The sequence below is a fragment of the Polypterus senegalus genome, chromosome 13, assembly GCF_016835505.1.
Source record: "Polypterus senegalus isolate Bchr_013 chromosome 13, ASM1683550v1, whole genome shotgun sequence".
NCBI classification, from domain to species: domain Eukaryota; kingdom Metazoa; phylum Chordata; class Cladistia; order Polypteriformes; family Polypteridae; genus Polypterus; species Polypterus senegalus.
Genome location: NC_053166.1, coordinates 83,155,687 through 83,168,863, shown reverse-complemented (window position 1 = coordinate 83,168,863; position 13,177 = coordinate 83,155,687). Strand labels below are relative to the sequence as shown.

The following is a 13,177-nucleotide window of genomic DNA, read 5'->3' as shown; positions in this document are numbered from 1 at the left end:
AAATGCTATGTGGCAACAATGTACCACTGAATTAATCTCCTAAATTTTTTAATTATTTTAAAGCTTTAAATTAAAAATGAACATTTACAATTGTTCTTATTTTGACCCTTACAATGCTGCATACATGTCAGAAAACGGCTGCCCACTTGTCATTAAGTGTGTGAGGTGCCTGCCGCCATCAACTACCATCTACAACCTTCTTAGATTAACATTCCCTTGAAGCGATTGCTCTGTTACGTTTGCCGGACTTTGCCACATTAATGCACTCTAACATATTATAATTTAACATTAGAAAAAATGATCCTTACCTGCAAGATGCAATAGTTTATACTGTCTTTCAACATCAGATCTATTTTCAATTTTTTATGTTCCCAATTTAGAAACAAGTCAGTATCTCTGTTTTATAAGCAGTATGACTCCTGGACAAGTACAGAATTTGTTGTGTGTGTTTTTTCTTCCCATGGGATTAGTAGACAGATTTCCCATAAACCTCAATATGAGATTTTTTCAGTGAATTGAGTTCTAAACAAGACCTTAATCTATGGATTAAAGCTTTTTTCTCATTCCAGTGATTTCAGTTGGGTCATAGAAAATGTGAGAGCTTAAGATTAATAAGGTGACCATATTATTGTATCTCTCATGTGCATTATAACCAAACACAATCTTTCATGACAGAATACTTTTTGACACAATTCTAGTTTTAAATGTGTCTATTCAATCCCTTAGTTCACCCCCCACTTGGCATTAATCATACAGGAAAGCAGAACGTTTGGGGGTTGTTCTGAATATCTGTGAGGGTGAATGCAGGGAGCAGATGGTAGCAGGATGTGGCTCAGAATCTGACAAATTGGCAGAAATTAATAAAACGTTCGACTGCTGCCATCTGCATTCCATTTAATCTATAAGTCATCTCCTTCACGGGCCTTCCTTTTCACACACAGCATCAGCAGTGGCATAATCTACACTGGTAAGTATTGGGCATGGGGAACACTCCCAGTCTGAGTGGGCCGCTCCAGTCCACATTCAGGCCAAGCTTGAGGACCTTATTCACCAAATATGCTCATGTTTTGAGTATGCAGTGAAACTGAACCACCCTGTTTATGGGGTTCACTGGAGTAATGGAGAGGATAGCAGCCTTTCTGGAGATCACCTGTCCCTCATTATGGGTCGGACAGGACCATTTAGGGCTACACTAGGAAATAATGGCCTGTTATCTGTGGACCCTAAAAGTAATTCACACCTGAAGTAATTACTGGCCAGGACTTCTGAGGTCTTTCCAACTGAACAGTAAATGTGCTTGGAGCCAGATGATCAAACATTGGCAAAGCAGAAGGAGATGCCTCATTGTGAAACATTAGTATTGATGGTGAGACAAGGTAAGCAGGAAATTCTTTACATATGTTTGGGCAGAATGACCACCCACAATGCTGTAGTCAGGTAGACACATTGAGGTTTTATCATTTTCCTTTTTTCTCGATGAGATTTACTTTTCCTTGTAACAAAACCCACTTCTTGTGTTGTATTTAGGCTTTCTTAGTTGCTATTTGAGTCTGGAGATGTCTCAAGAATATTCCCTACTGTTCACAATACCCAAGTAACTTCAATAGGTTCATCTTATAAGATACATCAGTTCTCAGAGGTCCTTGCATATTCCTCATGAATAGTGAGATCAGAAGCTTAGTATGGAAACCTCATTTTGTTGGTAATGTTACAGTTTTTGGCCATAGGGAAAATGCAGCTTTGCAACAGCAATGATTTGGGTATGTCGCAACCAACCATTTCTCGGATTTTGCATCATACTTGTGTGAGGTAACACACAGATTAATACATTTCCCCACCACTCCATGTGAGGTAATGTTAAAGCAAGCTGCATTCATACAAATCACAGTTTTTTCTGGAGATGTTGGTGTGACTGATGGCACACACATAAACATCATTATGCCAATTGTGGATGAGCACACATATGTGAATTACAAGTGAAATTACAGCATTAATTCATAGGTGGTCCTTGATGCAAACTGTATTATAGTAGCTAGCATATTACCCTGAAGATAGATGGGGCTGAATGAATGATTGACATCGAAATATCACACAGGTTTGCCGAGCTCTGCATTTTATGAACCACTGGAGCATTCTCGTTACACTTAATAAGCCCAAGAAGGCAGGCAGAGACTTGAAATAGAGCCTCACAGAAGATAAGGGGAGATCATGGAGAGAGACACGGGGTGCCATATATCTGTGGAAGATGAGTCGGAACACTGGAAGAGTGAATACGTTCAGAAACAGCAATGGAATAGCCAAGGCTAGTTAAAGTACATTATATATATGTTTGTGTATATATTGTGATGGACAGCCGGGTCCCATGCCCGGCCGGGACGCCCTGCTGCTTATGTTCCGGGGTAGCCACCATGGACAGCTTAATACCTCCCCTGGGACGTTAGGTGGCAGCCTCCCTGGCCAATGTTCATTTCCCATTCTCCTCCGTGGCTCCATGGGACATGGAGTCCTCCACAGCCTGGTTGGGAGATGGGGTGGCCGCTAGGGGGCGCTGCCAAGACTCAAGAACCCAGCTGGACGAGTCATCAGCCCCACCCGGAGGTGCAATTGGGACTGTGTATTGCCTGTGGGTCACGGGAAAGGCGTGCGCCCACGGGTGAAGAAAAAATAAAAAGCCTGTGTGTTTTGTACATGTGCCTCTGCGTAGTCTGTGCCGGGTTGGGTGCTATATAGCGTCTTTCACAATATATATACGTGTATACTGTATGTATATATGTAGATATGTATGTATATGTGTATATATGTTTATGTGTGTGTGTGTATATATATATATATATATATTACAGCAACACTCATAACAGTGACAAAACAATTACATTGACAATCATGTTACATTATTTTTAAAATGTTTCGTTTTATTTTTCATTACTTCTTTAACACACTACTTCTCCGCTGCGAAGCGCGAGTATTTTGCTAGTTGTTAAATAAATGTGCCCATTATCATGCTTATTATCATGCTGCACTCTCAGTCGGTGTATGTGTCTCACACTTTCCACCTCATGCTTGATACAGGATAATTCTTCATGTTGTTGTGAATGGCCTGGTTCAACACATGACTCTAGAGTACTTCATGAGAGTGGCATAAACCTTTTATTTGAACATAATCATGTCCTTCTCAATATTATTATTATTATTATTACAGTAGTAAATACTTAGCATTAGTATCAGAAAACTACACTGCTTTGTTTTGACTGTAATAAAAGCACTGAAGCACTTCTACACCTACCCCTTGCTGTATGTGTGTTGTGTCCTCATCTGCGGGCTCATCCCTTGGGTATGTTTTTGGCAGTAGCAGGTTCAAAAGGCTTCCTAGATCAACTAGGAGTGTGGAGCTGACCCACACCATCACATTCCCCCATATTGTTTTGTGGCCGAAAAATGCCAAACTCCTGTGTTATTACAAAGCTAGGGCATAGTTCTCATAACCACAGCAGGGTTTCTTAATAACTCGACTACTCTCCTGCTTCCGCTCATTTGTGCTGCATTTTCAACTTCTACCAGTTTCTCCATGTCAATAAATATGGCTGCTCTGTGAGTCAAAGAAGTGCAAATCTGAAATACAAAAAATGAGAGCTGTAATAGCCAATCTTAAAATGTTAATTAACATTTCAATAACAAAATATCATTTTCTTATAGCTACGTAAAATATGGTGTCGTCTTTTTACCCTTTATTATTATGAAATAGAACTTTCTTTTCTTAGGAAATAGTCTCATTGCTAGCATGGACTGTTAGACAACTTTGCAAATAACAGATTGGCCTACAGTTTTCTGACTGTTTTAATAAGAACATTTGAAAGTACAATTGTATGACCAAATACAATAGAGAAATATTAAATAAGACGAGTATGCCTTAAACAGAACTTTCTTTTAACAAGAACCTTTTTTTCTTTAATATCAACTTTTTCTCTTTTTTATGTGAATTGTTTTGCTTTGAAATTTTACTAAACCTTTGTGAGATATTTGAAAATGCATCACACTAGTGCCAGATCTGACCTATGAAGCAAATGTAAAGCTGCAGAACTTTGGTAACTTGGTTTAAATGCAGCTACAGAGTGATAAGCAGATAATGGAAACATGGCCTGAAGGATCGAACATTTTCAGTCATTATTGTCACACACACACACAGAATACAGTGCGATGCTTACTTGCATGTGCTGATTGCCACACTCCAGCACCATGATTAGTGAGTAGAACTATCTTACCTCAAAACTTCTTGTCATTTGTACCTAAAAAATCTCAGAACAGAATATAAATTCTGTTTTTCATATTACTGTATGTGCTTCATGTTGACATTATATATTTGTAGTTAACACCATAGGCATACTTTTAGTAACTAAACTAAAGTAATTAACAAAAGCAAGAAGTGTTCAAAGAAATTCCATCTACAACTGTGACAATGGGCGATTTATTTTATTAAAAACAAAATAAAGATATGTTTATAAGAGTACCTTGCATTATTGTGATTGTGTAGTTAAATTAGTTAAGTTTGTCCAAGTGCGGTACTGTCATCTATTTGATGTATTGTTTATTACAGAGCCTATGAGACATAGCCTATAAACAATGGTGTTGATGCCTCACAGGAATTTATTTTCTATGGCACTTAAATATTAATATCCTCCATGACACCAACCTGTGAATCATTCAGACTGAGATGTCTGACAGCAAAGACAGATGTAAAAAACAGGGAGAGAGGTGGGAATTAAAGACAAGCCTGGGAGGTCAGGGGACTGCGCCACTAGTTTGAAATGTTGAAATTAAAATTAAGAATTATTAGGATGTTGTGAGGGTTATATATATTGCCATGGCAGTGTTTTTGCTAAATGCAGTTCCACTGGGCATGTACAAATGATTGGTGCCTAATGTGTTCCCTAAAATGGCCTAAAATGAATTTACAGTAAATCTGGAACAGACGTGCGAAGAAGAGATTGTATTAAGTTTGTCTCCATGAGAATGAATTATTCTCCTACCTGGCAAAAATTATGGAATTACTACTCTTGAAGGATGTTCATTCCACTGTTTTACTGCAAAAGCAACAAAGATGGCACAAAACTATTTTATTTATCAGCTGAACATTCTGGCATTGTTAAATATATCTCAAAAATGTAAATGATATGGTTGCAATTAATGGCGCATTTTTTATTCATTATATCAGTAGTGACATATGTCCTTGACAGGTACAATGGCTATTGTATATATATTATATGTTGTGTAAATATTTATATATATATTTAATTTTTGTCAAGCATGGGTCACAGAATTGCACCACAGACAGGAAGATGAGTCCAATAAAATAACTATTGTTGAAAAGGCAGAAACAGTCCCAAGGCTTTATTCAAAATACAAGTTTTTCTTCAGCACACTGCACACACAAAGTGCAGCAATTGTTCCAGTTTTGCTCGCTTCTTTAGGTTGAAAGAACACAAAGTCTTCCTCGTCAAACAGGTTCAACAGATGGGAAGCATTGGCTTGGTCAGACACATCCTGAATAAGAGAGGACAGGAGAGAGAGCAAAAGTGTAAGTGAAGGCTCAGCTTTAAATGTTCTAAGCATCATGTGACAAGCACATTACTCTGTAAGGGCGTCACTGATCCCACACAGGGCTTCTTAGAAGTGTGTTTTCTTGTCATTGAAATACTGTTTAACAGAGTTTCTGTGTGTAGCTGCTGGTGACAAATGACAAGAATGCCACTGTCTTAGTCACTATGTCTAACACCACATCACAGTCTAACACCAAGTCCATGAAGCTTCAGGGATATCAACCTGTCCAGTTAGGAAGCATAAGTGATTGTGAATCATCTTCACCTGGATTGCTGCAAATGAAAGTGACAACAGATGCACTGGAGAGGCAACAGCAAGACAACCTCTATAAAGGGAATGGTTTTGCAGGTGGTGACAACAGATAATTGTTCTCTCCTTATCCTTTCTGACTGATTCTTCTCTAGTTTTATGTTTTGCTGGTGTCCTTGTCACTAGTGGTAGCATGAGGCGGTGCCTGTAGCCAATTCAGGTTGTACAGGTAGTTGATTCATAATCAGGAGGCCATAGTTGATGGAGTACATAACTCTAGGTTCCTTTCCCATTTGGAACAATCATAGAATGGATGGCCTGGAACAGATTTGCTATCAAGCGATAGTTTAACCCCCAGGTGTTACTCTAGCATCGCCCAGGTTTGGACTACCACATGGTTTCATAGGACTTATAGTTCAGAAGGGCAAACTTGTCAGCATCTTTAGGTACCTCAAGAGGGTGCTGCTAGAAGAAGGTCACCCTACTTTGGTGAGCTTCTGCATAACCTGGAACTGCTTCTGTCATGCTGTGTTTTGAAGTCCTGGGTCCAACATAAAAGGAGCCATCTCATCTCGCTTAGCGGATCCAGAGTCAGGAGGAGAGGGCAGGTCTGGTGGTTCAGTGGTGCCTCCTTGTGATGACTATATATATATATATATATATATATATATATATATATATATATATATATATATATATATATATATATATATATATATATATATAAGGGAAGCATTTCCAGCCCCAGACAAGAGGAAGTTCTAATGCTACCATTAACTTCTCCTTCCTTCTCCACAGCCAGGAAAAATCACCCAAAAGGAAGACTGACCCCTGCTCCCACCCCCAGAAAACCCTGCCTTTTCCAGTCCCAGCCCTATAAAGCCAGCCCATTGCTTGAAAGTGGCATCAGATGCCAAACAGATCCTAACAGAGCACAGATATCTGACAAGTTTATTTGGTTACTAAAAGCCCTGTTTTGTTACTTTTGTTTGAGTCATTATCAGCTGTCTTTTCATTGCAATTTTAAGGGGTTACCGGGGTGGTGCTCCAACCTTTTTTTGACTCCACAACTTGTCCACCTAGTAGGCCACCTTTACTATATATATACTATATACTATTACTATATACTATATATATAAATGTATAAATGTACTATATATATATATATATATATATACATACTATATATACATACAGTATATATATATATACAGTATGTATATATATATATATGTACAATATATATATAATATATATTTTCTTCATTAAAGTACTGCAGGTTAAGTGACTTAGTCAGGGCCAACAAATCAAGACAATGAAACAGCCAACTTATGTTTTATAATGTAATGATTTGACCACTAGGCCACACTGCCTGCCTACAAATATCATTTCATTGCCTCTTAGACAAACAGAAGAAGACATCTAAAGAGACAGGTTATGTGTTGTGTAACACATTACTGGAAAATTAACAAAAATTTCTGGCCATTTAACTCCTCACACCCATCTCATTACAGGCATTGGATGAACAGTGGTTTTCCGTGCTGTTTTCCCAGCTGAATTCCATCTGCTTCCTCCCATTCTTAAGCAGGAAACCCTAATATAATGGAAACTTGTTTCTCTACCCACCTTTTCCAAATCAGCAAATGCAGCCAAAGGCTCATTTCATCCGTGGCACATTTCATGCTGAGAAACTACACCAGAGAAGGATGGCTTTCCAAATTGGAGTTTTCTTACTAATCGTCTGTTTACTACATGCACAAGGTAAGCTGTCTTATACCGTATACTATACTGGCAAAAACTTCAATGCTCCTCTTTGGTCTGTCTTACATAATGTCAAAGACCTTCCCATAGCAACTAAAGAGATGGTTTTAAAAAAACAAAAGATATAGACAATACAGTTGTACAGGTATATCTTCAGAAAGGACATTGACATTCCCGTAACAGTAGCAGTAGTAGTTGCGTTATCATGTGCACAGGTGACAGTGAAATTCTTACTTGATTGTTGACTGGCACACATAATAAGATCTGCTCCTCTAATCCCAAATTTGACCCCAAAGGACTAGGTACTTACAGGAATTTGTTCCAACGAGTTCCATAACCAGTGATTCATTCCTTTTATTTAAACAACTTGTTATAACTCAATGATCATTTTCTTCTCTTGTTCTATAGAAAATAGGACACCACAGTGACTGATTTACTGCTCTATGTTATTTAAGAAGATTTGTATTTTTTCATAGGTTTTAATAGTTTCTCTTTTCTTTTTATTATTATTTTTAATTTCTATATATTTTTTTTTGTATTTTTGTAGAATGTATTCTTTTAACTGTAAGAGAATGTGGGCTGTGACAGCCCGGTAGTCCATCCTGAGCTGAGTCATGACTTACACCTTATGTTGTCATAATAGGGTTGGATCCCCCAACTGAAACTAGATAAAGCAGGTCTGGATTATATGGATGAAATTAAACCCAAGCATGTCCATTAACACAGAGCAGATTAGACATAGACTCTGTGGTTGATGGAACGAACGCTAAAACATTGGGGTGCTAACATGGTTGTCCACCGTTTAATTGATGCAAACGGAAAAAAACAAAAGATGTGCTTGATGGCACCAAAACAAGCAAATATCAGAGTCCTTGATTCACAAATCTTTCTTGGCTAACAATGCCTGCTAACATCATTTTGGGAAGGAACTCCATCCTGCAGTGTGTTCTTGTAATGAGTTTTGCCTTCTTCTGGGAGCCTCGGGATGGATATGTAGTGGAGGCACTGGAAGGGGTGGAGTCGATTGCACTCACCAGGCGTATTCCCAGCACTGTGGATGGAACAAAATAGCATAAGGTTAGTGCAAGCGCCCCCTCTCGGCCCGGGGTGGTATTAGATACCTCAGAAGAGCCCAGAACAAAACCATTTACCTGAGTGTTTGTTAGAGATCAAAATTTTAAATAATCAAAACATTTCATAATAAACAGAAGAAACATGTTGACGAGATTGATTAAGAAAAACATGTTAATTTCTTTTTGCAACACCTACAACTGCTCGTTCAATTTATATAAAAAATTAAGAAAGCCTGTTGAACATAACTAGATTAGGTCTTTAATGTTACATACACTGAAAGAGCACAGTGAAATTCTTGTGCCACAGTTAGGTGTAGGGGAATATATACCGTGCCATGGTGAGGAAAACTCGAGGAGCCCACAGTAAATGATGGGGGGCCAGCCAAGCAACCCTGTTTAATGGCAGAAACACCAAAGTATTATGGCTTGTAAACGAAAGAACAGTTGGCCAATTCAGCCTTTAAATAAAACAATAATAACCACAAGAATATGGCCAGCAATAAGGCACATCAGGTTTCATACAGCTAGAGAGCTCCTTCCGCTTCAGACTCAGAGGTCAAAATGGGACATAACACCCCTGGCATGCCCCCTTTTATTTGTCCTGACCAGGAAGGAGTATGGCCTTCTCCGGGCTCCACTGGCACTCCGTTCTGCAGATGGTAGAGAGAGAACAGTTAATGACAGCACCTCCTCTTGGTCTGGGGTGGAATTGATTACCTTAATTAAGCTCTGAAGGTGATTCCCAGGTGCACACATGTGACAACAAGAAGATGTATAAGTAAATAAGTACTGTGCAGTAAAAAAAGAGTAGCAGAAAATGGCCTAACGTACATTGTGCAAAACAGAACTGTAAACAGACATATAGAGTAGATTGCATATTTTAACAGTAGCGAAAACAAAAGTGCAGGTGGCTGTACAGACTCTGGTAGAATTGACCAAAAAACAAATTTGAAAATGAAAATGAGATGAGTGGTTAGAATCAAAGATGATGGATTCAGCTCTCCTCAGACATTTGGTGTAAAAAATGGAATGAAGCTGTGGAAGATCAGCCCCAGTAATTGTAGAAGCACAATAAAGGCAGAAAGTAGTATGTGATAACATGTTTAATTATGATAAGAGGCCAAAATTTTGTTGGAATGAGTCACTACAACCATAGCAGACCCCGAAACATTAAGGCAACATACAGCCCTATATAGTTAAAAGTGTTTAAATTAATGATATATTCAGTGCAAAAACCCATTTGCAACTTTCATGTTCTTAATTTTTACCTCTAGTATTTTCTTTTTTTCTTTCAGTGTTTTAGATTTTAACAAATCTTCAGTTAAATGTTGTATTAATAATATCATAATATTCTCTGTATCACTGGATCCAATTCAGGACTGCATGGGAGCCAAAGCCTGGCAGCATTTTTCACATGGTAGAAAACCAACCTAGCCATGGTACCAATCAAAAGCACACACATACACATAGACAGGCCGATTAGGAACGATCTACATGTAGAAGAAGCAGTAGTAGTAATGGCACTTGTGTTAACTGTAGTGTCATATGTACATAGTACAGTGAAATGTTTCTCTGTGAGGGCTTAAGAAAAACCCAAACAGACACAGGAAGAACATGTAAACTGCACACAGACATGATCTAGGTGCATGGATTCAAACTCAGGATGCTGGATCTGTGAGAAGGCATCACAAACCAATGCACTATTGTGCCATCCTATTACTAACTTGAATAGTAACGTGGATGAGAGCTCATTTTGAATAACTGTCACAGCTAATACTGTTTCCCAACAAATATTACTTTACTGGTGAGTCAACAAATGGAGAATATCTTTTGATTTGTACTCGTATGTAAACTGAATGTAATGACACTGAGCTGTTCTCTCGTAACTACAAAGATTTTAGTATATTTGGAATGCCAGCTAACACTAAAAGCTAAAGTACTGCTTCAACAGGCAACAGAATAAGGAAAAGCAATGCAGTACATTTTATGCAAAGGAAGCATGTTTCTCAAGGTAATACAGGTTTAGAAAATGGATGGATGGACTTTTACTATTATTGTTGTTTGGAATGTATTGAATAATTAATATATTCAAGAACACTCCTATGGATATACTGGTTGGGTTGACTGGCACTTGGAGTTAACCCAGTATGAGTGCCTGCATGTGCTCAAATGTGTTGCAGTGGACTGACAGTAGAAAAACCTCTGGTGCCCCCAACTTTGTGCCCAGGAATTGAATTGGGCAGGTCTGAGAAAATTATGTCATATTTCTGCATTCTTCTTCTAGGACTAGCATTAACCTTTCGAAACATCTTGAAAACGTCTTATCCCCCAGACTTTGAACATTTTGAATGGAGCTGTTCAGTTAAACAAATACATAAAGAGAAATTGTTGCCAGCGTTGGAAACTTATTTTTTTCGTTTTTTGTCATATCCTCTGACACTTACAGCTGTGTTTTTCAAAGTGGGGTCCGACATGGCAAAGTGGTCTGTAAAATAACTGGAAAAACTTCTTAAGTAATTAATAAATATCTTGGTGAACCAGTCTTCTGGTTAGTCTTTTCTCCTATGTTCTCCGTTTGACTTCTTTAAAACAATCACCATGAGACATCCGATTAGAATGTCAAAAATAACGTCCTTTGGTAACAAACTAAAAAAGTTTTAAACAGCACAGAAACGTACCAGACCGGACGGAGGGCCGTGTGTGCAGGTGGTGACGTCAGCGTATCCCATACACCGACAGCCAATCAAAACCCGACTAGCTGCCGCTGTTGCCTTGGAGAGCTCTGTTCTGCGCCGATCTTTCGTACACGTCAGCTTTTAAAGGGAATAGGACAGTAATCGATGAGACTTAACATTTTCTCACATGCAGACACCCCTTCCGGCAAGCATGTGCATAAGCACACAGGTTTATGTTTTTTGCCAGTCGTTCCCTTAATTTTATGACCCAATACCAATCATTAGGAAGCCTTGCGCCACTCATTTTATATACAGTATACTGTACTGCTGTAATGAGCGTCCGTAACTCGTTGCACAGAAGCACTGGAAAAAAAAACTTCAAGTAACGAACAGATTGTTGGATCAAGCATCTACATCGCCAAGTGAAAATAAAACAGCTACATCTAAAAAAGGAAAATATGTCGATATACAGTATACTGTATATATTTGTCTTTGTAAGTCCTTATTTTCAGCACTGGCTGCTATTAAGACAAAGTAGAGGGCCCGTTTGCATTGGAAGGACGATCTCAGAGTCTGCCTATCATTCATCACTCTCAGAATTGAGAAACTAATGCAGAGACAAACGTACCCATCTCACTAATTTACCAGGTACATGATCACTAAAATTATATATATATATATGTGTAGTGCAGTTCTAGATCGAGGTGTTTTACTTTCAATTGTCCTATGCATTTTTTGATAGTAAATGATTTGTCTGTTTTTCCTTATGGGGAATGGGGGGTCTGTAATACGCCCCGTCCTTCTGAAGGGTCGCTGGTCTGCAAAAGTTTGAGAGCCCCTGACTTCCTTATATTCATGTATAGTAAACTTAAAAGTAATATATGTTTAAAATTAATTGCACAGCTCATATTGCAAACAGCCTCCTGACAGTCAGAGTCCTTTCCTACCCCGGACTGTTATGATATCTTTCCGCTAATGTATTATTAATACAATTAATATCTATTACTCACTGTCATTTTTTTTAATTAATAATTTTCTCAGTTTATTTAGTTAGGATCTACTTTCATTTTGTATTACGTATTTTACTTATGTGTTATCAATATAATTTGCATTTATTATTCTTTCTATCATCATGTTTTAAAATCAAGAATTTTCCCAAATATCAAGCTAGACCTCTAATTCATTTTTTGCTTTATGCATTTCACGTTTCCAGTAGTGGGTTGATGGAAATGTTATTTTATATATTTACTGCTCAAATACCCAGGGTTTGTTTCCTGCCTTGCGCCCTGTGTTGGCTGGGATTGGCTCCAGCAAACCCCCGTGACCCTGTAGTTAGGATATAGCGGGTTGGATAATGGATGGATGGATATGGGAGACATCACCTTCGATCTTTCAAACACCAGATTGAATAATCAAAATCGTGGCAAACCCAGCAGCAGTGGTAATTACCTTTTTTTTTTGCCAGGTTCCATTAGCAGTACAGACAAAAAAATGAAATCTCTGTCTGTTCGAGTAGATGATATTTGAATTAAAGGAAGGTTTGGAGGTTAGGTAGTTATAAATATGGTGACACTTTCCTAGTAAGAATTTTGCTGTTCTCCGTGTCTGACAATAATGACCCTATATATATATATATATATATATATATATATATATATATATATATATATATATATATAAATGTATGAAATCCTTATATTTTCTCTGGATGTACATATTCCATTACTCTGTACATGTGACAATAATAACCTACAACCCAAAATAGTCTGTTCCCAGTAATTTCAATTGTATGGTTTTCTTAATATATGACCTTAAATTGAAACT

At 38.0% G+C, this 13,177-nt stretch overlaps 1 protein-coding gene and 1 long non-coding RNA gene across 3 annotated transcripts in view; one reads left to right on the top strand and one right to left on the bottom strand.

The window, feature by feature from the left end:
* The first annotated feature begins 7,309 nt into the window (after positions 1–7,309).
* The window catches only part of ecscr (endothelial cell surface expressed chemotaxis and apoptosis regulator), an 80,950-nt gene continuing 75,082 nt past the window's right edge, over positions 7,310–13,177 (top strand). The window contains exon 1 of one of the 2 annotated variants that reach the window (XM_039774174.1): positions 7,310–7,605. In XM_039774174.1, coding sequence (XP_039630108.1) covers positions 7,488–7,605 — 118 coding nt within the window. In that variant the 5' untranslated portion in view covers positions 7,310–7,487. The remainder of the gene's footprint in view (positions 7,606–13,177) is intronic. The other variant, XM_039774173.1, reaches the window with a different exon arrangement.
* Positions 8,164–13,177, bottom strand: part of LOC120542058 — a 91,288-nt gene continuing 86,274 nt past the window's right edge. The window contains exon 5 of the long non-coding RNA XR_005636135.1: positions 8,164–8,656. This is a non-coding gene — a long non-coding RNA (uncharacterized LOC120542058). The remainder of the gene's footprint in view (positions 8,657–13,177) is intronic.